The sequence below is a fragment of the Chlorocebus sabaeus genome, chromosome 26 (assembly GCF_047675955.1).
Source record: "Chlorocebus sabaeus isolate Y175 chromosome 26, mChlSab1.0.hap1, whole genome shotgun sequence".
NCBI lineage: Eukaryota > Metazoa > Chordata > Mammalia > Primates > Cercopithecidae > Chlorocebus > Chlorocebus sabaeus.
The window spans coordinates 9,367,585-9,392,755 of NC_132929.1; the positions used below are offsets into that span (position 1 = coordinate 9,367,585).

Consider the following 25,171-nt stretch of genomic DNA (forward strand, 5'->3'; position numbering starts at 1 on the left):
AACCTGTCAGAAGAGGCTGCTGACTCACTCTCCAAATGGATGCTATTTAGGTCTCTCAGGCATAAAAATGCATATTTTGTTTTTAGGAGGGAAAAAAAACAAAACCCAACTGGCACCATGAAGGTTTATTTGCATATTGGCATTATCAGCTTTAAAAGGTGAATGATACAGGAAGAGAAAGAGCAAAAGGGATTCTGCTTTCTTAATCAGTAATGTTTATATTTTCCTCCACTCTCCTTCTCAGGGAATGTTGGCTCTTGTCTTAAATTGCATTGACCGCTTAAATATCTACAATAGTGTAGCACACTTTGCAGGGATTGCAAGGGAAGAGAGTGGCATGGCCTGGAAAGAAATTCTGAACCTCCTCTACAAATTGCTGGGTAAGTACACATACAGTGCCTTCTCCCTGGGACGATTTTCATGTGAAATCCCAAGATTGTCTTTAAGTTGCCATTAACCCTGTGATATTTGGACTACCTCATTCCTTAGAAGCCTTTTGTTAGCCATTCAGTTTTAACCCAGCTGTTCATTCTGTTAACTAGTAGCAGCCAGTAGAAGCAGATGGTAATCAGTTTCACTGCAACTACCTGGGAAACTCTTGACAGTCACCTACGCTCTGTCAACCCCTCTATTCCTTACCTTTCATGAGGAAACAAGACTAGAGCACGTTTACGATGTCTTCCAGTTTTAAACTTCTGCAAAGATATCACCTGCAATTTAAGAATTGTTATTCTCTTAAATCTGTGCCCTCTCACTTGTCCACTTGTTAGTCATGATTCCCACTGCTTTGGCCTTTTATTTCATTTTGGTGAAAAGAAAAAGGTGAGAAGTAAGAATATTCCAGCAACAAGCTTATCTTCTCGCAGTATGGAGTGTGTAGTGATGTTCTGGTGCCTGCTACAACAGGTTCCATCCGGTAGGCCTAGGTCACCTGCCTATGGGTGGGAGGCAGAGAGAAGGCAGTATGAGCCTATGCAAGAAGGTGGCCACCAGGAGTAGCCCAGACACTGTAATAAGCTAGTACTTTAGGGCTTTGCTCTGTGTATGTCCCACTGAGAGGAAATCTATCATAGAAAGTTCACTAGGCCAGAAGGGAGTCCAGAGAAATCAGTCTGGACCTATTCCCCAGCTTAGGGTTCAAGCTGATTGGATTACCACAGTACTGATTGATTGTCACTTTATGACCATGTAAAGTATCTTCAAACTCTAGTGTTTTGTATTGACCCAGTAGGCATGATTTTAACAATAATACCTAACAATTATTAATCTTTGTGTGAGTGGTGAAATATCTCTTTTGAACCCCGGAGCAACACTTTAAGGGTTCGTTACTATTATTGTCATTTCGCTGATGAGGAAACCGGTGTATGTGATGCTCATAACCCAAGGTTACACATCTAGTAACTGATGGAGCTATGGCTTGAGACTCAGCAGTGTAACTCCAGGACTCTTGTGCTTAACTTCCTTGTTGCGACTGACCTGAAAAGGAGGTTAGGAGCTCAGACTTGAATTGTGTCCTCTACTGACTGAAGATACAAAGCTGAGGCCCTGGAGGAGGCCTTTCTTTATCCTAAATTTGCCATGTAGCAGCCTCAGTGAAATTCCAATTCAAACCTATCATGTGAAGGGCAAGCTACTTGGGGGCTAATCAGTTTACATGGACTTGTTCCAGATTTGCATCTACTCTTTTTTTGTCCTGTGGAGAGAAGGTTATTTGGTGTAGATTGGTAAAACTCAATTGACAGCAAATTCTCTCCCTTTCTTTGCAATATCGTCTGCCAGTGGCTTTCAAGTAGGAACAGGCATCAGGATCCACGGGTGGGCTGGTTACAATACAGATGCCGAGGCCCACCCCCAGAGTTTCTGAATCAGTAAAGCTGGATGAGGCCTGAGAATTTGCATTTTTAACAAATTCTTAGGTGATGCTGATCCAGGGACCATGCCTCAAGAACCACTGTCAAATAAGGATATATTTTAGATATTTTATAGTTACATGCTGCTATTATGCATCCATTAGTGTATAGCCAACCTTTCCAGCTGTGTTCACTGGGATGCCTGCCTTTAGCACTGAAGAAGAATAAATCTGTAGCTAAATTTAAGAAAACATTGCAAGAAGTTGAGTTCTTAAGTCAGTAACCAAGCCAGTATTAAATTATTGCTTATCACAATGAAGTAATTTCATTACTTTATGCATTTATTGTCTCCATTGCCTGCTTGATGCAGGCAAGAAATCTCCCTCCCTTCCCCATTGCTCTAGTCTGAACAACTGGGCAGGTGTTTGGTACATAGCAGGCTCTCTGGAAATACTTGTAAAGTGAGCCAATACTAGATTTTTATTTTTCTAAGTATAGAAAGAGGTTGGGTGTGGTGGTTCACGCCTGTGATTCCAACAGTTTGGGAGGCTGAGGTGAGGAGGATCGATTGAGGCCAAGAGTTCAAGACTAACCTGAGCAACATATTGAGACCCCCCCATCTCAATTAAAAATATTTACGCCAGGCATGGTAGCTCGCTCTTTTAATCCCAGCACTTTGGGAGGCCAAGGCTGGTGGATCACTTGAGGTCAGGAGTTCAAGACCAACCTGGTCAACATGGTGAAGCCCCGTCTCTACTAAAAATACAAAAATTAGCTGGGTGTGGTGGCACACGCCTGTAATCCCAGCTACTTGGGAGGCTGAGGCAGGAGAATCACTTGAACCCAGGAGATGGTGGTTACAGTGAGCTGAGACTGCACCACTGCACTCCAGCCTGGGCAACAAGAGTGAAAACTACATCTCAAAAAAAAAAAAAAAAAAAAAAAAAAAAAAAAAATTTAAAAATTAGCTGGACATAGTGGTGCATGCCTATAGTCTTAGCTACTCTGGAGGCTGAGGCAAGAGGATCACTTAAGCTCAGGAGTTCATGGCTGCAATGAGCCACTATACTCCAGCCTGGGTGACCGACTGAGACTGTCTCTTAAAAAAAAAAAAGAAAGAAAGAAAAAGAAAAGAAACAGAATTCTGTCAGAGGGCTAGGTAGAGTAAGATTGGCATTCAGTTCCTTTTAGTTGCTAAGCGAAGTGTTCAACAGCTTTCCAAGTTCTCACGCCCATGATTATATCCTTTAACCTCTGTGATCAAACATCTCCTTGTTTGCAGCTGCTCTCATTCGTGGAAACAGAAACAATTGCGCTCAATTCTCCAATAACCTTGATTGGCTCATCAGTAAATTGGACAGACTAGAATCTTCCTCAGGTGAGAATTGACAGGAAACTATAACTAAAAAAGATGAAGGGTTTTTTTTTCTTTCTGTAAAAAAGAACAAAGTTGAATCTTTTCCAATGGATTGCAAACAATCCTCAAATCATTACTTCAAAATTAAAAAGAAATAGTCTTCAAGCTTCCTGGCACCTGTACAACTTTATTTAACAACTCTAACCCAGACTTCAACAGTCCTTCCTTTTTAAATTTTTTACTCTGTGCCTTCGTTGTTATTCCGTGCCTTCATTTTAGTCCTTGGGTCCATTAATCACCCCTCCGCAACCCCACCTACTCAGTGATCCTTGTCTCCTTCTAACTCCTATTATATTCTTATTCTCTGGGTTTTTAAACCCTTTTCAGTATTGTCCAAACTATTTCTTATAGTTCTAAAAGTGGGAGTGAAGAGTGACAGGGATGAGAGGAAAAATGATCCCCACTCACCCCTCTCTCCTGACTCACCCTTCACATCATATCTATAGTCCTCCCTCATGACTTACGGAGAATCTGAGCCAAGAGTGTGGTCATCATTGGGAAGTGACCATGCTGCAGGGCTTAGCAGTTTGATTCCTCCGAGATGAGTAAACATGGCAGTTGTAGGCCCCTCATGGGGAAGCTGAAGCTGGAAGGTTTTGATGCTTTTCTCATAGTCTAGAAATGACAGGTGTTTTAACAGACCAGCCAAGAGAGGTTTCCCCAAGGATCATCCACCTACACACATCTTCCTAAGCCTCTCTTTTCTTCAGTGCCTCAGTCTCATGGGCTAGATTACATTTCAGGCTAATTTATGAAAACATTGAGTAAAAAACAGAATCAAAAGGAATTTTCTTAATAAAACTGATTAAGCTATTAGCCAACTACTTCCCTTGAATTTCCATCATGATGTTACCATGTATGTGCCAGGCTGCAGAGGCACTCGTTTTTCTTAAGCCTTCACTTACATAACTTATCCAGTGTACCAAAAAAGGGGGGGAAGCCAAATCGACTTTATTGTGTGAGCTTACAATTTGTTTGATACGTGAGTAGACCTAAAATTTAAATAATTTCTAAATTAGTTCCTAGAAAAATTCTTATTTGGGAGAAACTCAGAATATTTTCCAAATTACTTGAATGACCTTTAGAATTTATAGTAAACTGGACATCATCTTTTATATCTATTTTTAAATGAAGTATTATTTAGTTTGATCAAATGAAAATTTTTATTTTGTAGCTGCTTCTCTATATTTTAACATGCAAAGATCATGTATTTGTCCAGGAAGCAGGAGATAGGGTTTGTGCTGAATTAAAATCACCAGTAAATTACAGCCTGAAGTCTACCAGAAATGAATGCATTTTTTTCTGGCTGGAAATATTTGATAGATTCAAAGAATTGATGATATCCTGTCCCCTCAGGAAGGTCTGTTCACACGCAGGTTTCTAAATTATGGTCACTTCTGCAGGGCACTTAATGTCCAAATGATGTTTGTGGCATTCATGTAGGTATCTTGGAAGTTTTGCACTGCATCTTAACTGAAAGTCCAGAAGCCTTAAATCTGATAGCAGAGGGCCACATCAAGTCCATCATCTCCCTGTTGGATAAGCACGGGCGGAATCACAAGGTAGGTGTGGAAAGAACAGTGATTGACTTTGCCTGGTGTTTCCCTCCCTAACGTTCATGACCATTGTGTATTATTGAGAGTATGTTGATTAGTCTCTTGACTGTGACAAAAATCTTGGGAAATTGGAAAAAGACTTTCCCTGCATACAAGCACACTCCAAGGTGGGCAGCCACACTGGTCTTTGGATGGTTCCGTGGGTTTTCACCAGCTCCCCAGTGGCCACTCATTATCATTAACCCTTAACACCGGCTCACTGTGGGACACTCAGTAGGCCCTGTCTGCACAAGGCCAACCGTACGGGACTGGTCCAGGAACTTAGTAGTGAAACAGCTTATACCAAGCTGTATAGAAAAGATATGAAGAAATCAGATTTAAAACAGTGTAGAAAGTCTTAGCAACGTGGTTTGTTATTAAACAAAATCAGATTTACTATGAGTGAAACCAAATGAAGTAAATGAGTCCATGCATGTGCAAGCAGGAGAACTGAAGCCACTGGTCCCTCTCTTTTATACAAAGCAGCTATATGAGTTGGGGCCTCAGTTATGTCATCTGTAAAATGGAGACAGTGGCATCTCACTAAGTGGAATGCTATGTCATTTTTTTGAGATCTGATAGTTCTAACATCTCTATTTTTATGAAGTTATATCTCTAAGACGCAGTGATCTATGGGGAAAGTCTACTAAAATACAAAGAATTTTTTTTCCTGACCCTTCAACATCTGCACACACATGGGGGCTACTGTGCTCATTAGTGGACAGACGCAATATTCAACAGCCCAGGAGGTATATTTCAGAGCAGAGAGCATGATGGGCCATGTGGGACTGCAGCTGTGCTTCTGCAGAGGGACAGAAGTAGGCTTGGTCACTGGCAGTCTCTGTTTGTCATCATCGGTGGGGACTGCATATTTGAGACAGCTCAGTGTGTCCGGGAGATCGAGACTCCGCGGCATAGACTGTATGACATGCATCCGCCTTGGGCAGCAGAAAGCCGTGGTCCTTAGCATGTGTGAAATTGTTTGACAAAGAATAAAAAGAAATACCTGGGATCTGAAATTGCTTTTCCAAATGCAGTAAATGAAAGGCAAGCATGAAGCTTCAGCTTCAGTCCAGATGCTCTGCGTTCCAACACGTTCCTTCCAGTCTGGGAAGTATAATGAGAAGGATCGATAAGCACCTGAGCAACGCGTGCTAGGAGCCATGGGCTACGTGCAAATGTCAGAGAAGCCTTTTCACAGGAAAGCTGCTCTCATCTCATTGCCCCCAGAGGTTTCTTTATTATTAGAACACATAGTGTACTTAATAAATAACCAACTTTGTTGTGGCTTCTTTCAGCCAAAAGTCACAAAGCGTTTGATGCATGTCACTTGGTGGCAAGTTGATTACTATTCTACCCATTCCACAGTTAGGAAAATTCAGGCCCACCAAGCTGAAGTATTTCGCTAGAAATCAATGCCTGATCTGATATGTTATCAGAGTAGCCTTTAATCTTCTAGAACCAAGACATTGTTAGAGAAATTCTGGTAATGTAAAAGTTGAAGCAATGTGATCTTGATACCTAAGAGTCTTTTCAAAGATGTTCCTTTTCCATTTTTGGATAGATTTTTGGGTAAAGGTTTGTCATGAATTCAGGTCCTTCCTTAGGTATTACCCCATTGGGTAGCTTTTATTTTCAAAGAGAAAAAACAGGTTCAAATCATCACTAATGTATTTGTGGTCATTTTGCAAAGAATGTGCTGAGTGGAGGCCAGACTTCCATGCAACACTTCATCTTTGCTTGGAAAATGTCAAGGTAACGTTTTTCTATCTGGGCTGCATTGTTGTCTCCAGTCCTAGAATTTCAGGAGTCTCTGACCAATCCACTTAGTTTACGGTGAAGACAGTGACTCAAAATATGCAGAATTTTAAAGGCACAAGAGACCTCAGAAGTCCTCTCATAAGAGCAACAACAGTAATAACAACCAACATTTATTTTGCACTTAACAAATGCCAGTTATTGCTGTCAGTGTTCATGTGTGCCTTATTCAGGTCTCATTATGACCTTACGACATAGCATCTTTATTATTTGTACATGACAGTTGCAGAAAGAAGGGCGGGGCCTGGGTCCTTGGATGTTAAACGGTTTCCCAGGGTCACACAGCTAATTAATAATTAACGACACACTAGGAGCAGACATTGAATATTCTTTCCAGTGTTTTTTTCAAGCTGCAGCCTTTGAACATGTTCTTCAGAATCCAAATGTTCTGTGAGAGTATATTTAATTTTGTGATTTTATTTTTATAATTATCTAAATACAAAACTTCTACAGTGAAAAATTTACCACTAGAAAGCATTTTATTTGCTTTTTTTATTTATAAAAAATAAGGGGTACAAGTGCAATTTTGTTACCTGGATATATCGCGTAGTGCTGAAGTCTGGGTTTTTATTGTAACCCCAACCCAGATGATGTACATTATACTCATTAAGCATTTTCTCATCATTTACCCCCTTCCACACTTTGAAGTTGCCAATGCCTATCACCCCACTCTCTATGTCCACATCTCCACATTATTTAGCTCCCACTTAATCGTGAGAATATGCAGTATTTGACTTTCTGTATCTGAATTATTTCACTTTAAGATTATGGCTTGCATTTCTATCTGTGTTGCTGCAAAAACCTGATTTCATTCTTTTTTATGACTGAACAGTATTCTGTTGTGTTTGTATATACACCACATTTTCTAATCTTCCATTGATGGATATGTACGTTCATTCCATGTCTTTGCTATTGTGAATAGGGCTGTGATAAACATACAAATGCAGATATCTTTTTGATATAGCAATTTATTTTCCTTTGGGTAGATACTCAGTAGTGGGATTGCTGGATCAAATGGTAGATCCATTTTAGTTCTTTGAGAAATCTTCATACTGTTTTCCATAGGGGTTGTACTAATTTACATTCCCACCAACGTGTATAAGCATTCCCTTTTCTCTGTATCCTCACCAACATTTGTTATTTTTTAATCTTTTTCAATAATGGGCATCCTGACTAGTGTTAAGATGACATCTCATAGTGGTTTTAGTTTGCATTTCTCTGATGATTAGTGATGCTAAGCATTTTTTCATACGCTTGCTGGCCATTCACGTGTTTTCATTTGAAAAATGTCTGTCCATGTCCTTTGCCCACTTTTTAATGGGATTATTTGTTTTGTTGTTGTTGTTGTTGAGTTGTTTGAGTTCCTTGTAAATTCTGGATATTAGTCCTTTGTTGGATGCATAGTTGGCAAATATTTTCTCCTATAGGTTTTCTGTTCACTCTATTGATTATTTATTTTCCTTTGCAGAGCTTTTTCATTTAATTAAGTCCCATTTATCTATTTTTTGTTTGTGTTGCTTGTGCTTCTGAGGTCTTAATCATGAATTCTTTGCCTAGATCAATGTCTGGAAGAATTTTCCCTGGGTTTACTTCTAGGATTTTTATAGTTTCAGGTCTTATACTTAAGTCTTTAATTATATCTTGAGTTGATTTTTGTATATAGTGAAAGAGAGGGATCCCATTTTCATTCTTCTGCATATGGCAATCCAAATTTGCCAGCACCATTTGTTGAAAAGGGCGTCCCTTCCCCGGTGTATGTTCTTGTCGACTTTGTCAGAGATCAGTTGGCTGTAGCTATGTGGCTTTGTTTCTGAGTTCTCTATTCTGTTCCATTGATCCATGTGTCTATTTTTATACCAGTATCATGCTATTTTGCTTACTATAGCCTTGTAGTATAATTTGAGGTCAGGTAATTGTGTCACACGTGTCCATGTGAAGAGACCACCAAACAGGCTTTGTGTGAGCAGTAAGGCTGTTTATTTCATTTGGGTGCAGGTGGGCTGAGTCTGAAAAGAGAGTCAGCAAAGGGAGATAGGGGTTGGGGCTGTTTTATAGGATTTGGGTGGGTAGTGGAAAATTACAGTCAAAGGGGGTTTGGATCACATGGTGCTCAGTGGGGGAGGTTTTGAGCCAGGAGAAGGAATTTCTCAAGGTTAATTGCTCAGTTAAGGTGGGGCAGGAACAAATCCCAATGGTGGAATGTCATCAGTTAAGGCAGGAACCAGCGATTTTCACTTCTTTTGTGATTCTTCACTTGCTTCAGGCCATCTGGATGTATCTATGTGCAGGTCACAGGGGATACGGATGGCTTAGCTTGGGCTCAGAGGCCTGAAAGTAATGTGATGCGTCCAGCTTTGTTCTTTTTGCTCAAGATTGTCTGGGCTACTCAGGTTCTTTTTTGGTTACATAGGAATTTTAGGATTGTTTTTTCTAATTCTGTGACTGACACTGGTATTTTGATAGGGATTATATTGAATCTATAGATTGCTTTGGGCAGTATGGTCATTTCAAAGATACTCATTCTTCTGATCCATGAGCATGGGATGTTTTTCCATTTCTTTGTGTCATCTGCAATTTCATCAGTGTTGCATAATTTTTTTTAGAGATCTTTCACCTCCTCGGTTAAATATTTTCATAGGGTTTTGTTTTTTGGCAGCTATTGTAAATGGGATTGCCTAGAAGGCATTTTCATGTAAGTTAGTGTTTGGCAGACTGGAATTGGAGGGCTCCTATGGGTTCATGAAGGTAGCCTTTAGGGTATGACATTTTTCCTTTAAATATAATCTTACATCTTATGGGTTTGAGATGTTAAAGTTCTTTCTGTACCTTGCCACTTCCAATCATATGCTTAGAATTGAGACTACATATAATGGTAGCAATTATTATACCTTTACTTCTTTGCTAAAATATTCAAGTTGTTAGCTTTGTCCCTTTCATGGAAATAACTGCCATTCATCAAAAGCATGATCAGATTTGAGGTCAAAAAGTTATAGGGAAAGAACACAGTCTTTGGAGTGAAAAGGACAGGAGTGTGTTGCAGTGCTCACTCCGTATTTTCTGAATGCACTTTACCCTTTGACCTCTCAGTGATTTCACTCTTGTGGATCCTTCAGCAGCTCCTCACTTCCTATTTTTCCAGGACTCATCAAAGTTCTTCTCTGGTCAATTAATAAATAAATAAAAATAAATAAATTATTGTCTGCTCTTTAAAACTTAGTTCAAACACCACTTCCTCCATGAATCTTTTTCTGATTCCAGTTGGAATTCATCTCCTCTCTTATGATTTGTTCTCTGCTGTAATGATTGTTCTAATCTGCCTCCTATTATAGTTATTTTTACATATCTATTTCTCTTACACGTGTAAGTTCCTTTGTGGTAGGGACTATCTTTGTAATCCTCATAGCACCCAGCTAAGATGTTGTACGTGGCAAGCATTCATTCGTGTTTGTTAAAGGTTTAATAAATAAATAAAAGGAACAAAGAGTGAGCTAGAATCTACTCCTGTTTCACCTTGAACTAATGGAAGCTCACATATATGTACAGGCCTCATCTCATCCTACAGGTGCCTTATCAGTGGGAAGAAACACACTATGTTAGTAGCACTAATTTTGTTATTTGGTAAAAAGAATGATGAAAATTCTAACAGTCACCCTGTAGTTTTTCCAGAGTAAGATTCTGCTAATATAAATAAAATATGCATTTTCTACTTGCCCCTGAAACTGCCTTAATCCAAACCTGCTCAAAGTTGTCATAGATAAAGACTTTTTATTATCTTTGTTTTTCAAGGATTTGGGGCTACCTTTGAGAAAAATATATGATAAAATAGTAATATCATTGATTCTCAGAAAGTATAAATCAGGAATCAAAGGTTTAGCCTGGGGGAGTCTGAATAGCACTCGTTTCTCAAATATAGGACTTGATATAAAAATCTCAGAATAAATATAGTTAGCATTTGTTTAGTAAGACTGTTTTTACAGATTAAATCTAATGATAAAAATGCAACAGCCAGACAATGTTTCCATAGATATTTATCTTCAAAGTATAATTCCCATATAAGCTTGTGTTTGGGATAGACAGTAATAGAGATCAAAGCAAAATGAGAGGCTCTCGAGTGAAATGTGGTATCAGTGATGAGAATGAATACAACCAGAAACAAATGAACCCCACAAATGGGCCATTGATTAGGGAGGCCTAACTCTGATGACACACAACCCCATATTGTCAGTGGCTTAGCGTAGTCAAAATTTATTTTTGCTCATATGACTCTCCAAGGCCAGTGGGAGGGCTCCAGTGAGTGTGGTTATTGGCTTCACTATCCCCTAAGGGCAGAGCCTCACAGACAATAAGGTGTTTACAAGTTTCCTGGGGATCATGTTAACATGAAGGCTCTGATTCAGTAATTTGGGAGTGGGGCTAGGGCTAAGCATCCGTATTTCTAGAATGGTAGCACTACTGCTGATGATCTAGATGGTACCAGTGCTGCTGTTCTGGGGATCACACTTGAAATAAGGAGATCTTTGGGCTTTGGAATCCCTTGTTGGATATCTGTATCCAGTGGAAGGAAGGTAAGGTTGGTGGGGCCCCCTCCTGGGGCCTACCCACTTCCAATTGGCCAGAATTTAGTCAGATGATCCCCTACCCCTGCAAGTGAAGGCTGGGATATAAAGCCTTTATATGTTCAGAAGGAGAATAAAATGGAGTCTGGTGAATACTCAGCAGTACCTGCCTCTCCAGTCAGGTATTCCAGAGGTCACCAAGATGCCCCCTGTCTGTCATAAAGTACAGATGGGCTCTAGCTGCAATGCCTGCATGCCCCCCATGGTGAACTGGACCTATGTGCACTCCCTTTTCTTATAAAAGAACCTGTGAACCCAGAAAATCTGAGACAGGTCTTAGTTAATTTAGAAAGTTTATTTTGCCAAGGTTGAGGACGTGCCCGTGACAGAGCCTTAGGAAGTCCTGATGACATGTGCCAAAGGTGGTCCAGACACAGCTTGGTTTTATACATTTAGGGAGACGTGAGACATCACTCAGTATATGTAAGAAGTACAATGGTTCGGTCTGGAAAGGCGGGACAACTTGAAGCAAAGGCAGGAAGACTAGAAGCTGAGAGGGAGGTTCCAGGTCACAGATAGGTGATACACAAATGGTTACATTCTTCTGAGCTTCTGATTAGCCTTTCCAAAGGAGGCAATCAGATAATGCATCTATCTCAGTGAGCGAAGGAGTGACTTTGACTAGAATGGGAGGCAGGTTTGCCCTAAGCAGTTCCCAGCTTGAGTTTCTCTTAGTGATTGTGGGGGCTAAAGACATTTTCCTACACATTTCCCCACTTTTTTTTTAATCTTTTGGAGACAGGATTTTATAAGAGAATGAGTCTCTGGTCTCAGGTTTCATCTGATCTCTCATAGCTAGAAGGGTTTATTCCTAGATGGGTAGGTCCCAAAAGCTCATTTTTAGGAGGTTGTGAAGTCCCATATCCTGTGAAGAGAAAACAGCGGGGAGGAAGGGAGAAAAAACAACAAACAAAAGAACAATCCTGGAAGCATCCATATAGGCCACGTTACTCTGAAGTCCGTACGTTAGTAGGCAGGTATGAAAGTGGCTTATGTACATAAACAGGTTGCTGTTACTTTCTTCTGAAGTTTATTTAAGTTGTCTGGCTTTAGTACACAGGGTTTTAAGAAAGCACAACTTAGTTTTCAGTGACTCCAAATTAGGAAAAATGGAAAAAAGAAGGAAAAAAATTTGAAAACATTATTTTGAAGACTTGTAACCAGGAAAAATTAGAATTCGGTCCCAAACTGTAGAAAACAATAAAATTGAAAAAAATATCAGGCAGACCAGAATCTAACAACAGGTCTACTTGAAACATAATTTTTCTCTCTGCAGTTTCTCATTTTCACTAAAGACAAATCATGGTAGGACTGGTTTGCTTTATTATACTTGGCCTAATATTTGTATACGTGCAGCAAGGGTTATTAGTTTTTACATAGACTTTTAAATGGGCTTTGATGGAACTTTGCTGCATAGCAGGCATCTCAGATATGACTTTTTAAAGCTGAGCCCAGCCATGGATTTGTGCCATCAAATACCTATGAGGTGGGTGAATTTCCTCTCCTCTGGAGGGTCCAAGATAAACCTAGGGCTTCTGCACATGTCAGAAAGTGACATTCTTTACTTACCTCAGAAACCCTGTATATGGACTGTGTACACAAAATATGAGGCCATTTGTTCCGAGAGCTTTATTGGCTCCATAACTCAAGTTTGATTCCTTAAAGGAAAGCACACCGTTCCAGTCAAAGCCTTGGTAAAATAACCAATTTATTTCACTGTGCCCTATTACAAAAGAAAACTGATTTTTATTGCACTTAACGCAAATAACTCTATTGCCATAAACTGAGACTACTCACGAATAGTTTCCAAATTCTGGAGAAGTTAGGTAGAGAGAAACAAATATGCTCCAAATTTTGTTCACAGGAGTGTTCTTTACTCAGTTGTTAAAAGCCACAAATAGCTTAAAAGTTTTCTTAACTCTGTAAAACAAAACAAAGTATCAGCAACGTTTGAAGCAAAGAGTCAGAAAGATTACTTCAGTTTTTTGTTGCTTCAGTTAATTCAGTTAACTCCTGTTCTGTTTGATAGCCATGAACATTTTAGCTCTCCATGGAAAGTTCTGAAAGTTTTCCTTTATTCCAATGTCATAATTTACAAAGTTATCAGAAAACCTGCATTTAGGTGCACCTGTTAGAGTCCTACAGCTGATTATAAACCCACCTTTTAGAGAGGGTTTAAAACAAGATAAAACAAGACAATTGTTTGTGGATGACAAAAAGTTTTAAGGCAGCCATAGTTAAAAGAAATAATTGACAAGGAAATTTGTTACCTCTGTGGCACGCAACAATTTTAACATAACAATTATGATTATTACTGATAATGTACACTAAGGTACATCAGAATTACAGGAGTTTCCCATAATTTTGGAATACATACCACTAACATGTTTATACAAATATAGCCCAAAGAAACCAAGTACCATTTCATATTTGACAATGCTTCCTGTATAATTTTTATACCAAATAAGCTAAGTTATGTCATTTTTGGACTTTAGGGAACCTAATGTCTTAAAAGATTAATTAGGTTAGAAAAAGGCATAATTTATAATTTGATTTTGGAAAGTTTGTCAAATATAAAAGGTTTAAAACACTTGATATTACAAAATAGGATTACAGGTCATTGTAAAGTCATTCATTTAAGTCATAATTCAAGCATTTCAAAAAGCAAACACCTTCATTCTTTGAGAGAGAAGACTGAATTTTCTAAACAAGAAGCCCTAATAAAAACAGCATGAAGTCAATTACATTTGCTTTTCAAACTTTGGTAAACAATTTATAAAATTTAATCTTGATTATAAAATACAACTTCAGTAAGCCTTTTATGACCTTTATACTCTTTATTAAGACGTTGGTCAATGCTTCAAGAAAACCTTGTTAATCTGACATAAGGGTCCCTATATTGGTTTTACATCAGTGTACCTTTGACATTGATAATTAATTTATAGAGGAACTGAACCTATTTTATCTTTCAAAATTGGCCCTTACAATCTTACATACCCACCTCTTTGGTGACAGTCCCTGGGCCTTGAAGAGTTGAATAGCTTTAATTTCTTGCCCTCTGTCTCAGGAATGCAGTTTATTTTGATTGACATCTTCTACAGGGCCTGAAGATAAGCCTTTAATTGCTGTCAGTGTTTAAGATTTAGCAGGACTTGGTGTCCTTTTTAGACCCAGGAGTTAGAGCCCTGTAACTCAACGTTACAAGAACTTTAAAAGCACATACAGGAAGATACATGGATGTAATGATGTAATGACCTTAATTTAAACAAAAAATTATCCCAGTTTTTTTTTTTCCTAAGCAAACCAAAACTTAATATGACAACTTGATTATGTGAATTTTTTTTATTTGTAAATCCTCTTATTGTGACTTACACTGACTGCTCATGACATGGTTGGACTTTCTGATTTGTTGTGAACATCTCTCCTTTTTAAAAAAGCAGTTATTTTATTTTACGACTAAATTTACCATACAAGATTCTTTCTTATATAAAATTATTTCTCTGTAAGTTTTTCACCTCAAAAAAGATAGAATAAAACCTCTTTATTTTTATAACTTTCTTTATATCTTTTTTATTCCTGGTTCTTTTCACCTTGTTCTATACATAACCTTTAAGCTTTGAATTAGACAAAACTTGTTCACTTTTTTTTAAGGACACCCTTCTTTTTTCTTTAGCAATAATGTTTTCCTACAATGTGTATTTATTGGAAAATACCCAAATAGTGAAATATCTATTATTTAATTTAATACAGCTTTATATTCTAAATTATGACAAGTTTGTCTACAAATATTTATGCCATTACATTTACCTAATTGTTTTGTTTACCTAGATTATTCATGAAAACTATGATAGTCATTATTTAAAGTTATAAAACTGCCATTGCAAAATTATAACTGAGACACTGAAAAGAGATTTGATCTAACCAACTCAATGTCGCTCTTAACCTCCAAGCTGTCCTTGTTCATTCCTGGGCATAGGCTGAACTAACATTGGGAGGAACGTAATTTATAGTTTAGCTTTGAAATAGACAATAACAGTCCTTTCCCAAAACAAACCTCCTTATTGACTGCCTAAAGCCACTGGATTAGAAGTTACAGTAGTCTTACTACATTCAAGATGCAACTATTTTCATTAAACCCTTATCAATGTCTTATTTATTACAAATTACAAAAGCAAAGATTATTCTGTTTTGGGCTGGGCTTATAGTTTTGTAACCCCTTTGCCAAATTTTGACACCTTACAGTATTTGGCAGGGATAAGTATGAAATTGCTTGATTAATAAATGCAAGCAAAAATGTATGCTGGGCAATTCTTAAGGCGTTTCTAATAGTAGTTTACCAGTAATTTTAAAGCTAGCTTATTTATTAAAGATTTTACTGGCCAGGTGCAGTAGCTAACGCCTTTAATCCCAGCACTTTGGGAGGCCGAGGTGGGCGGATCACAAGGTCAGGAGTTCAAGACCAGCTTGGTCAACATAGTGAAACCCTGTCTGTACTAAAAATACAAAAAGTTAGCTGGGTGGTGGGTGCCAATAATCCCAGCTACTCAGGAGGCTGAGGCAAGAGAATTGCTTGAACCTGGGAGGCGGAGGTTGCGGTGAGCCAAGATTGCACCATTGCACGCCAGCCTGGGCGACAGTGCAGCAATGCGAGACTCTGTCTCAAAAAAAAAAAAAGATTTTACTTAAGTTACAGGTACTTTAAAAAGCATTTAACTAGTCTTTTCTTATTTATTATATAATTTAAGAGCTTTTATTTTTTGAGCGAATTAATTAGAGCTCTTTTATAAGTAGTAAAACATTCTGTACACATCACATGAATACATATAAAAACTTATGAGGCATGCCAATGGAAGTACATTTTATAGATTTATAAAGACTCCCCCCCTCTTTTTTTTCCTGTCTTAGACTTTCAGATTCTTGATAACCTGTTTCACAACCCTAGGCAGTTGTCAGCTAAATAGCCTTAAGTTTGCACATTAAGGGAAACAACTCAAGTGAAAATCAAATAGCAAAATTTACATCATAAAGTACAGAGAGAAAAAGTCTGGTGGTGCTAGAGGGAGACACTGTTATTTTTCTTTGAGCCAAATTAAACATAAAATTAAACTACACTCTTCCTTAAAAACTGAAGAGTAGCCTCTGTTGCAATAATTGTTTTAATTAAAAAAAAAAAAAAAAAAGCAGATGAAAACGATTCAGTTAACTGAGAAGAAAAAAAAAAATTTTTGCCCAAAAAAAAAAGACAAGGCCTTGGGAGAGAAAAACAAACAACCAAAACCATGAAGACCTTTCACATACAGACATGCACACATGCACACACACACACACACCTATCTTGGATGTTAGCCTTTTAATTAAGCTGACTTTTAACCATTGAGCTCCTTTAAAAACATTTTTAATCTTATTACCATATTTCTACTAGGACAAAATGCTGCTAAAGCAACGATGATCACACAAATTGTATGACTTCTGAGCACTCTAAGTGTAAGCAGAAATTAACACCAGCTGGTTGTTAAATGCTAACTTTAATCGTTTAAAAGGAATTTGCAGGACAGAATCCCAAACCAGTTTCTTACCTAGTGCTGGGTCTCAGGCTGTAAACTGCTGTCTGCCAGCCTAGAAGCAAGACCAAAAAAAAAAAAAAAAACTCATCTTCCCTGTTGGAAGCAAGCTCAAACTCCATAAAGAAGTTACCTGCCTTCCGTCATCATGGAAGCAGGAAAACTTGCCTTCCTGTTGGAAGCAAGTAAAACTAAAAAAAAAAAAGGAATTGTACAGCAAAATAGACTTTAGATCTCAACCTAAAGTTTTGGGAGATCAGGGATTCTCTGGAGGGGGTACCCTCAGACCTCAGCAAATTGTCCTATTTGTTTAAGCCATATGGTTAGCTCATGCTGGTACCAAGCACCGATAGGAGATTTGTCAAAGGTCAGGGGCATCGCCACTCATAATCCCCCCCGTGGTTACCAAAATGTGAACCCAGAAAATCTGAGACAGGTCTTAGTTAATTTGGAAAGTTTATTTTGCCAAGGTTGAGGACACGCTCGTGACACAGCCTCAGGAAGTCCTGCTGACATGTCCCCAGGGTGGTCCGGACACAGCTTGGCTTTATACATTTAGGGAGATGTATGACATCACTCAATATATATAAGAAGTACATTGGTCCGGTCTGGAAAGGCGGGACAACTTGAAGCCAAAACAGGAAAACTGGAAGCAGACAGGGAACTTCAGGTCACAGATAGGTGATACACAAATGGTTACATTCTTCTGAGTTTCTGATTAGCCTTTCCAAAGGAGGCAAATGAGGTATGCATCTATCTCGGTGAGCAGAGCAGTGACTGAATAGAATGGGAGGCAGGTTTATCCTAAGCAGTTTCCAGCTTGAGTTTTCCTTAGTGATTTTGGGGGCCCAAGAGATTTTCCTTTCACAAACCCATTTGAACTATTTTAGAAAAGGAAGTTTATCCCCATTCCCCAGTTTTACCTGAAGGAGTGTCTTCTAAAGCAAAACCGAAACAATGTCAACTCTGATTCTTTAAGTGGCACCATTTTTTTATAGATGAGGCACTGCTCTGTTCGGCTGTGTGCTCTTCACAGAGCCTTTTTCTCTTTGCTGTTCCTACTGTATGTGGATGAAGCCCTGCTTTCCCTCTGGCTGTGACAGCAAGTCTCCCGCAGCCATCACTCCAAGGCAAAACAGATGAAATGTGTAATAGGCCGACTGAAAAGTATTTCATTTCCTGGCCATCTATGGCTCTTTTCTTAGGGTGAGAAATTATCCTCTGGATTTCAGGTTTCCACAGTTGAAATCTTTTCACAGAGTGCTAATGGTAAGAGTCCCCCATAAAACTGCATTTGGGATTCTTTTCTGCTTGTCCCGTAAATGTGCTTTGTATTTATCTGGAACAAAACTGACATTCAGGGAGTCAGGTAGAAAATTGGTTTGTGAGAATTATGGATACAAATGCCACAAACACCTTGAAGCTATCAAACCCCACTAAGCATTGAGTCTTCAGTGGCCACTTTGAGAGACTGAAGCGAGGCTGCCTGCCTCTCTGTTGGTACAACCTGCCATATCGTGGCTATTGTTTATCGACTGCTGTTTGCACATTCCTGTCTGTGAAGGAGAGCGGGAGGAACAGAGCCTGACTGGCCCAGCACAGTTTGCTTTGCCATGATAGGAACAAAAAAGTCTGAATGGAAGAGGATACAGTGCAAGGAGAGGTGAGCGTGCAGGACGAGGCAAACAGAGGCTGTTCCCGCTTCCTAGGCAGCTGGAAAACAAGGGGCAGAAGCAGTTTAATGACGGGTCTCTTAGATTCATGGGCCACGTGGGCTCTTGTAAGTTTGTTCTCCTTCTAGATGGGAGAAGGAGAGCCGGTAAAATATTTAGAATACCAGTTTCCAGGAATTAAAGGGTATCTTCATGAGTTTTGATGGTATCACAGCAAAAGACCGAAGAACAGGAGTCTGCCCCACCATCACCCCACCTACACAAAATTCCATTCCCAAGCTTGCTACATGCAACGCCTTGGCCAGATGGGAATCTTACGTGCCTTTTTATTAATAAGTAGCCACTGATACTCAGCGCCAAGCACCATCAGGGCTGGGTGAGAGTGTGCTGCTTGAGTTGGAAGTCCATGGAGGGCCTTTTATCCTTGTGCTCTGTGTTTTCAGAGCTGAGACCGTGAGCAGGGCCTAGATTTTGTGCCTTAGATGCCTCACTACACCTTAGTCCTGGCCTGGCTGGGATAATATCTTAGACAGTCTGTCTTCAGAGCATAGCCTCTTACTTACCGTAATAGAACAATGGCTACTAATGTTATGCACAGTTTGGAGGGAAGGGGCATAAGACTAGAGCAGAGGGGCTAGAAAAAAGCCCAGACTCATTTTGCCAAGAAGCAGCAGGCTCTGAGGCATCACTCGTTCCTTCTGGGTAAGAGGCAAAGCTCCTTGGCTCTGAGCTAGCTCTCCACCCGTCACCTAGACCCCACCCTTTATGACTCCTTCCTTCATGCCCTGTGGTGGTCCTGCTCACTGTGCCCTCCTGGTGGTCCTAAAGTTTGGTGGGTGTGTCCTGCTGCAGGTTCTGGATATCCTGTGCTCCCTCTGTCTCTGCAATGGGGTTGCAGTGAGAGCCAACCAGAATCTAATCTGTGACAACCTGCTGCCCCGGAGAAACCTGCTCTTGCAGACACGACTGATTAACGATGTAACCAGGTAAGGCCACCACTGTCATTCCAGATGCCAAGCATAGTTCTGCCTGTCTTGTCTCCAAGCAGGAAAAGAGGGCTGATCTGAACTCCAGCATTGCCTGTCCATAGTTTCCATGGCGATCAAAGTACATAAGACAAGGCCAAGCAAACGTGCACTTCCTATGACTAGGGCCTCCAACCCCTTTAGCAGAATTTTTCAAACTTTTCTGTTTAAGTAGCTGAGGACCAAGTATATGTAGCATCTGAGTGCTAAAGAATTTGACCTGAGATGGCCTACCATGTTTTCTTTTAAACATTAATGCAACTCTTATAACTTCATAATATAGTCATATTTATTTTTATATACCAACTTTTTTTTTCTATAATCTTTTCATAGAATGGATGTCCCAAGTGAGACTGTGGCTTCTTGAATCCTCTGGCACATGGCCATGTATCTCACTGCTGTCTGCGAGGATCAGGGTGAAGAGCAGGGGCCCCTGCAGGACCCCTAGCTTGCTAGTCCATACATGTGGCTGCACGTGACTCATGTGAACTCACTGGGCTGGAACTAGGCAGGTCTGCGGTTTTCTAGCCACTTCCTACCTACGCCTACGCGCTAATCCACAATGGCAAGAATAGAGTCTTCCCTCTGAAGTGCAGAGTGGCCCAAAGACCTGAGCTGTCACACAGACTTACTTTCTTCATGGTGCCAGCCTGGTTTTTCTTTGCCTACCCAAAATAGGGCACAGCTCCAGCCCAAGAACAGTTCGTCTCTAAGAGTATGATTCCTGACATAAAAACTCTAAGTGGAGTATCTTAAGCTTTTAACCACTTTGCCGGATACATTAAAACCTCTTTTCCTTAACGGGGTTGCCTAGTAATGACTTCTTAATGGTTTTAAGAGACCAGTGTTATTAATAATGCTTTGGTAACAAAGCTGCTGTACTGAAAATAAGGGTGCTTATACCAATTGACCAGAAAATGGAATTCAAGTAAAATTTTTTTTAACTTAAAGAAACAAAGGTTTCTATATAACATTTTCAGCATCGTTGCCCATGGTTGGCACTCAGTAAACGTTGGTTGCCTTGAATGGAATGTTAAAAGAAACATCCTTTATGTTTTGTAATGAAAATATTGTCCTGATGTGTCATGCTAAGAACTTGATCAAGTGTTGAGGGTCCTAAGCTTTTTTTTTTTTTTTTTGAGACAAGGTCTCACTCTGTTGCCCAGGCTGGAGTGCGGTGGCGTAATCATGGCTCACTGCAGCCTTGAACTCCTAGGCTCAAGCAATTCTCCGACCTCACCCTCACAAGTAGCTTGGACTATAGGTGTACACCACCATACCTAGCTGATTTTTGTAGAGACAGGGTCTCACTTTGTTACCCAGGCTGATCTCAGACTCCTGGCTTTTAGAGATCCCTCCCATCTTTTGAGCAATATGAAAAACACAGCATTGCTCTTGTCCTCAGTGTAAATGGGCCATTGCCTCCTATGGTCTGGTTCCACTTGCTTTCTCAGTTTTGAAGGGTCTGTAGATGCCACTTGCCCATGTTTAATTTCAGTATCCGGCCAAACATCTTCCTGGGAGTCGCGGAGGGCTCAGCCCAGTACAAGAAGTGGTACTTCGAGCTGATTATCGACCAGGTGGACCCCTTCCTAACAGCAGAGCCCACACATCTGCGGGTGGGCTGGGCCTCCTCCTCAGGCTATGCCCCGTACCCAGGCGGTGGAGAAGGATGGGGAGGCAATGGTGTTGGCGATGACCTGTACTCCTATGGCTTTGATGGACTTCACCTTTGGTCAGGTGAGTACCTTGCTAAAGCTTTGGCTCATAATCTCACTGGAAATGATGGAGGCTCAAATTATTTTAGCTGAAATTACCACTTTCAGTTAAAATGATAGAGACTCAAGAGTCTCAACTAATTAAACAGTTAGATGGAAAAGAGTATCAGGTTAAAATAAGACTCATTTATACCATTACTCAGACAGTTCCCAGCTACATGGTCTAGTGCAGATCACTTCTCTCAAGCTCATTGTATCTGTAGGAGCAATATTTTATGGAATCGTTAGGATTCTATGAGCAGAGACTCAGCATTTATTCACTAGGCAGTGAGTTACATACTTTTTGTTCATTTTTCTCTTATTTTATCCTCACAATAATTCCTCACAATTTATTCACTGGGCAGTGAGTTGCATACTTTTTGTTCATTTTTCTCTTATTTTATCCTTAAATTTCTTAAGGTAGAAAATATTGACCTCACATGACAAACGTGTGACCAGAAGCATAAAGATGGTTCAGTAATCTATTCAGAGTCACACTAGGAAGGATCTAGACCTGACTACAAGTCCATAATCTTGTCAACACAGCCTGTTGCTTCATAATACAGTTTATAAAATATCTGGATCCATGCCCAACACACAGTAGGTGCTAACCTCTTTAAACGAATTCAGGGCTTCCTTTTTTTTAGATAAATAATTGATGCTTTTCCCAAGCATGTCCATGGCCCGTGCCTGTGGAGGAATGTCTTGGCTTCTGCCTGGGTGAAAAACGCAAGATCAACTCTCAGGCTTTCGTCGGGAGGAAGAGCCCCACCTCTCCGGTGTGTTGTCCAAAGCGTGTATTTTCTGTATCTTTTGCAAAACTGCAATCGGAGACATCGTGCCCCTTATGGAAATTCCTTATGTAAGCATGGTGCCACGTGCCCATTACATAAGTAACCATGACACACGTTCTTCCTGAAACCCAGTACAAAGGAAAAGTTCATCTCTACAGGACAAACCTCTATATTTTCTTCTGTAACTGGTAACTACATAACCCATCACATTTTCCGCCTTCCCTTAGCTTTCTAGTTACAACCTAATTGCCTGATACCAGTGATTAAGTCAGCTCAGGTCCCAGTGACATGCTTCTTTTAATTGGTCTTTATTTTCAGTTGGTCTATGTGAATTTTGTTGTTGTTGTTGTTTTAGGAGCTATGTTGCATTCAGCTTCAACACTTTAGAACTTTTAGGAATAGGCTGTACACATTTATTTGTATACCTATTTATCCTGGATCACTACCATGGGGGGAGAATGAAAAAAAAGCCTTCGTTTATGTTCTGTGTGTCCCAGAGGACAGTGTGGTCCTGACATAACTGGATTCCAAATGGCAGGATGATGGGGTCATGTGAAGGGAACGTCTTACCTTGTGCTGTCCTCCTCCCAACTGAACCTTCCCTAATTCTTCATGGGAGGTGGAGCTTCCCTTTGTTCTCATAGTGTTATCATGGAGCCACTGAGCCTGTGGCTATGAAGTAGTGACCTTAAGCTTAGGTTATCGTGAGATATCATAAGGTTCTCAGGAAACTGTCTCTGAATAAATGATCTGAGGAGGAAGAATCCTTATGCTCATGCACCTTTGCAGCTCCTGAGTATGGCAGGATTAAGTCTGTGAAGGAATTGACAAGATTGACTTGAAAAATTGTTTCACACACCTACTGACTTCTGCTTGTCTCCCGCCCACTCGGCACCATAGCCCAAGAACGTTCTCTGGAGCCCAGCTACACCTGAAGAGGGCTCTGTGTGGAGACTGGCTGAGGAAGTATGAAGCTCACCTAGACCCTGGGGTGAAGCAAACTGGACCCTTGTTTCAAAGAGAAATTAATCACTCTCAAGGGAAAAAATTTACTTAGTCTTTTTCTGACTTCACAGCACTGCGTGGGGCACTTACTTATTCCTGTATCCCTCGGTAGAAATTTGAGGAATGAATACATCAGTGAGTCAGGAGGCATGGAACCCATTCATGGTGCATCCATAGAGGGCTGCTCTCTGCAGTTCAGGACCTGAACATCCTGTCTGATTGTATATCATTCCAAGAGTGTGCAGTTTCCCACCCTCTCCCTCACCCCTCCTGTCTCCTCTGAAGCCAAGGAAGCTGGGTGCTCCAGGCTCACGCCGAACATCACTAGCAATGGCTCCTATGATTGGAGAAGTGGAAAGAAGGCTGGTCACTCAGCTTTTCAGAAACTGATTGTGACTCTGAAATGACCCGCACTTGATGGTGTATTGCCTTGTACATGTAGGTGCACTCCAGGGATTTCATCCCTCAGTCTCCGGCATCTGATGAGACATGGAGAAACCAATGTCTACGAGTTTTATACCTTTCATTCTCACCAAAACCCAAAGCTTTCCTGGGTCTGGGCATCGTTCTGACTTCTCCAACCAGCATGCAGGGAACATGTATCTTGCAGAAGGGATTGGAATATGTCAGGAATATTTCTTCAGCTGAAGAAATAAAGTTTCTGTTAATGACCCCCACCAGGACAGCCATGAATTTCAGACTATCTGATGAAAGGTAATTGTCTGAGGGAGAAATGAAATGGAACTAACACTCCAACTTACTATAGGAGAGAATGGTGGGTAGATGGGGATATATTAGAAAGTGGTCATGATAAATTATTCTCCTTTTATTTGAGATTTAAATGCCCAGGTCATTACCTTTAAAGTTAGTCATGTGCATAAATTAAGCCACTGCCTTGAATTGGTCTTTAACATACTTTTATTAAAGTACAATAGATTTTGCAGTAGTTGGAAAGAATGACAGTGCCTCTAACACTTTGTCAATGGAAAGTCAAGAACAAACAGCATGGCTCTGGAGTTATGCCTGGGTTTGAATCCTAGCTCTGCCACTTAATGTTTCTTTTGTGTCTTTTTTTTTTTTTTTTTTTTTGAGACGGAGTCTCGCTCTGTCACCCAGGCTGGAGTACAGTGGCTCGATCTTGGCTCACTGCAAGCTCCGCCTCCCAGGTTCATGCCATTCTTCTGCCTCAGCCTCCCAAGTAGCTGGGACTACAGGCAACTGCCACCACGCCTGGCTAATTTTTTTTGTATTTTTAGTAGAGACAGGGATTCACCATGTTAGCCAGGATGGTCTCGACCTCCTGACCTTGTGATCCGCCCACCTCGGCCTCCCAAAGTGCTGGGATTACAGGCGTGAGCCAGCATGCCTGGCCCATGTTTCTTTTTTTACACTGGACAAATTAACCTCTCAGAGACTCCGTTTTCCTCTGATAAAATGAGGATAATGTAAGATTCTTACGAAATTTAAATGAGAAATACGGAGTTCCTGACACACATTAGATACACAATAAATATGAGCTACCTTCCCTCATCATCTGTGAATTCCACTGTAGTTTTAAGACCAAATCCAGAGTCCTTGGTACTTCACTCAAGACCATGAGAATAGCCCAGTTAGAGCTACCCCAGTACTGTCTAAGGGAATAAAGAGCCCCAGTTCCATGCTGAATGAGAAGAGAATTCTCAAAGTGACATCCTGGAAGTAAGAATGAGCTTTTTCTCTGTGTAGGGGAGAAGACAGCCTTAATAGGTCTTTTTCGCCATGGAAGCCTGGGAAGTCATTTTCAGGCATCAGCTGTGGGAACATCTCCCGCCTCAACTCTGTCTAACCCTCCCTACAGAGTCCAGGGTCAACTCAGACGCTGTGATCTTCTCTTTGGAGGAATGGCTCTTTTTTGTGATGGTATCATTTTCCCTCTCTGGATGGATCCTCGATGGGGCTTTCAGGACAGCAGTTGGGAGTGAATTCTGCTCGGAGCAGCCTACACAGTATGTTACTGGCTGGGGGAAGTTTCGTAGGAGAAATCATGTCTTCCCTTTAACCACCTTTTCCTCCTCAGAATT

The 25,171-nt window shown here is 40.3% G+C and overlaps 1 protein-coding gene across 4 annotated transcripts in view; it reads left to right on the forward strand.

Annotated features, from left to right (window-relative positions):
• The window catches only part of RYR3 (ryanodine receptor 3), a 551,601-nt gene that overhangs the window by 269,911 nt on the left and 256,519 nt on the right, over nt 1-25,171 (forward strand). For all 4 annotated transcript variants that reach the window (XM_073012013.1, XM_073012015.1, XM_073012014.1 and 1 more), the window contains exons 14-18: nt 245-380; nt 3,133-3,228; nt 4,711-4,829; nt 19,383-19,516; nt 21,054-21,295. In XM_073012013.1, coding sequence (XP_072868114.1) covers nt 245-380; nt 3,133-3,228; nt 4,711-4,829; nt 19,383-19,516; nt 21,054-21,295 — 727 coding nt within the window. The remainder of the gene's footprint in view (nt 1-244; nt 381-3,132; nt 3,229-4,710; nt 4,830-19,382; nt 19,517-21,053; nt 21,296-25,171) is intronic.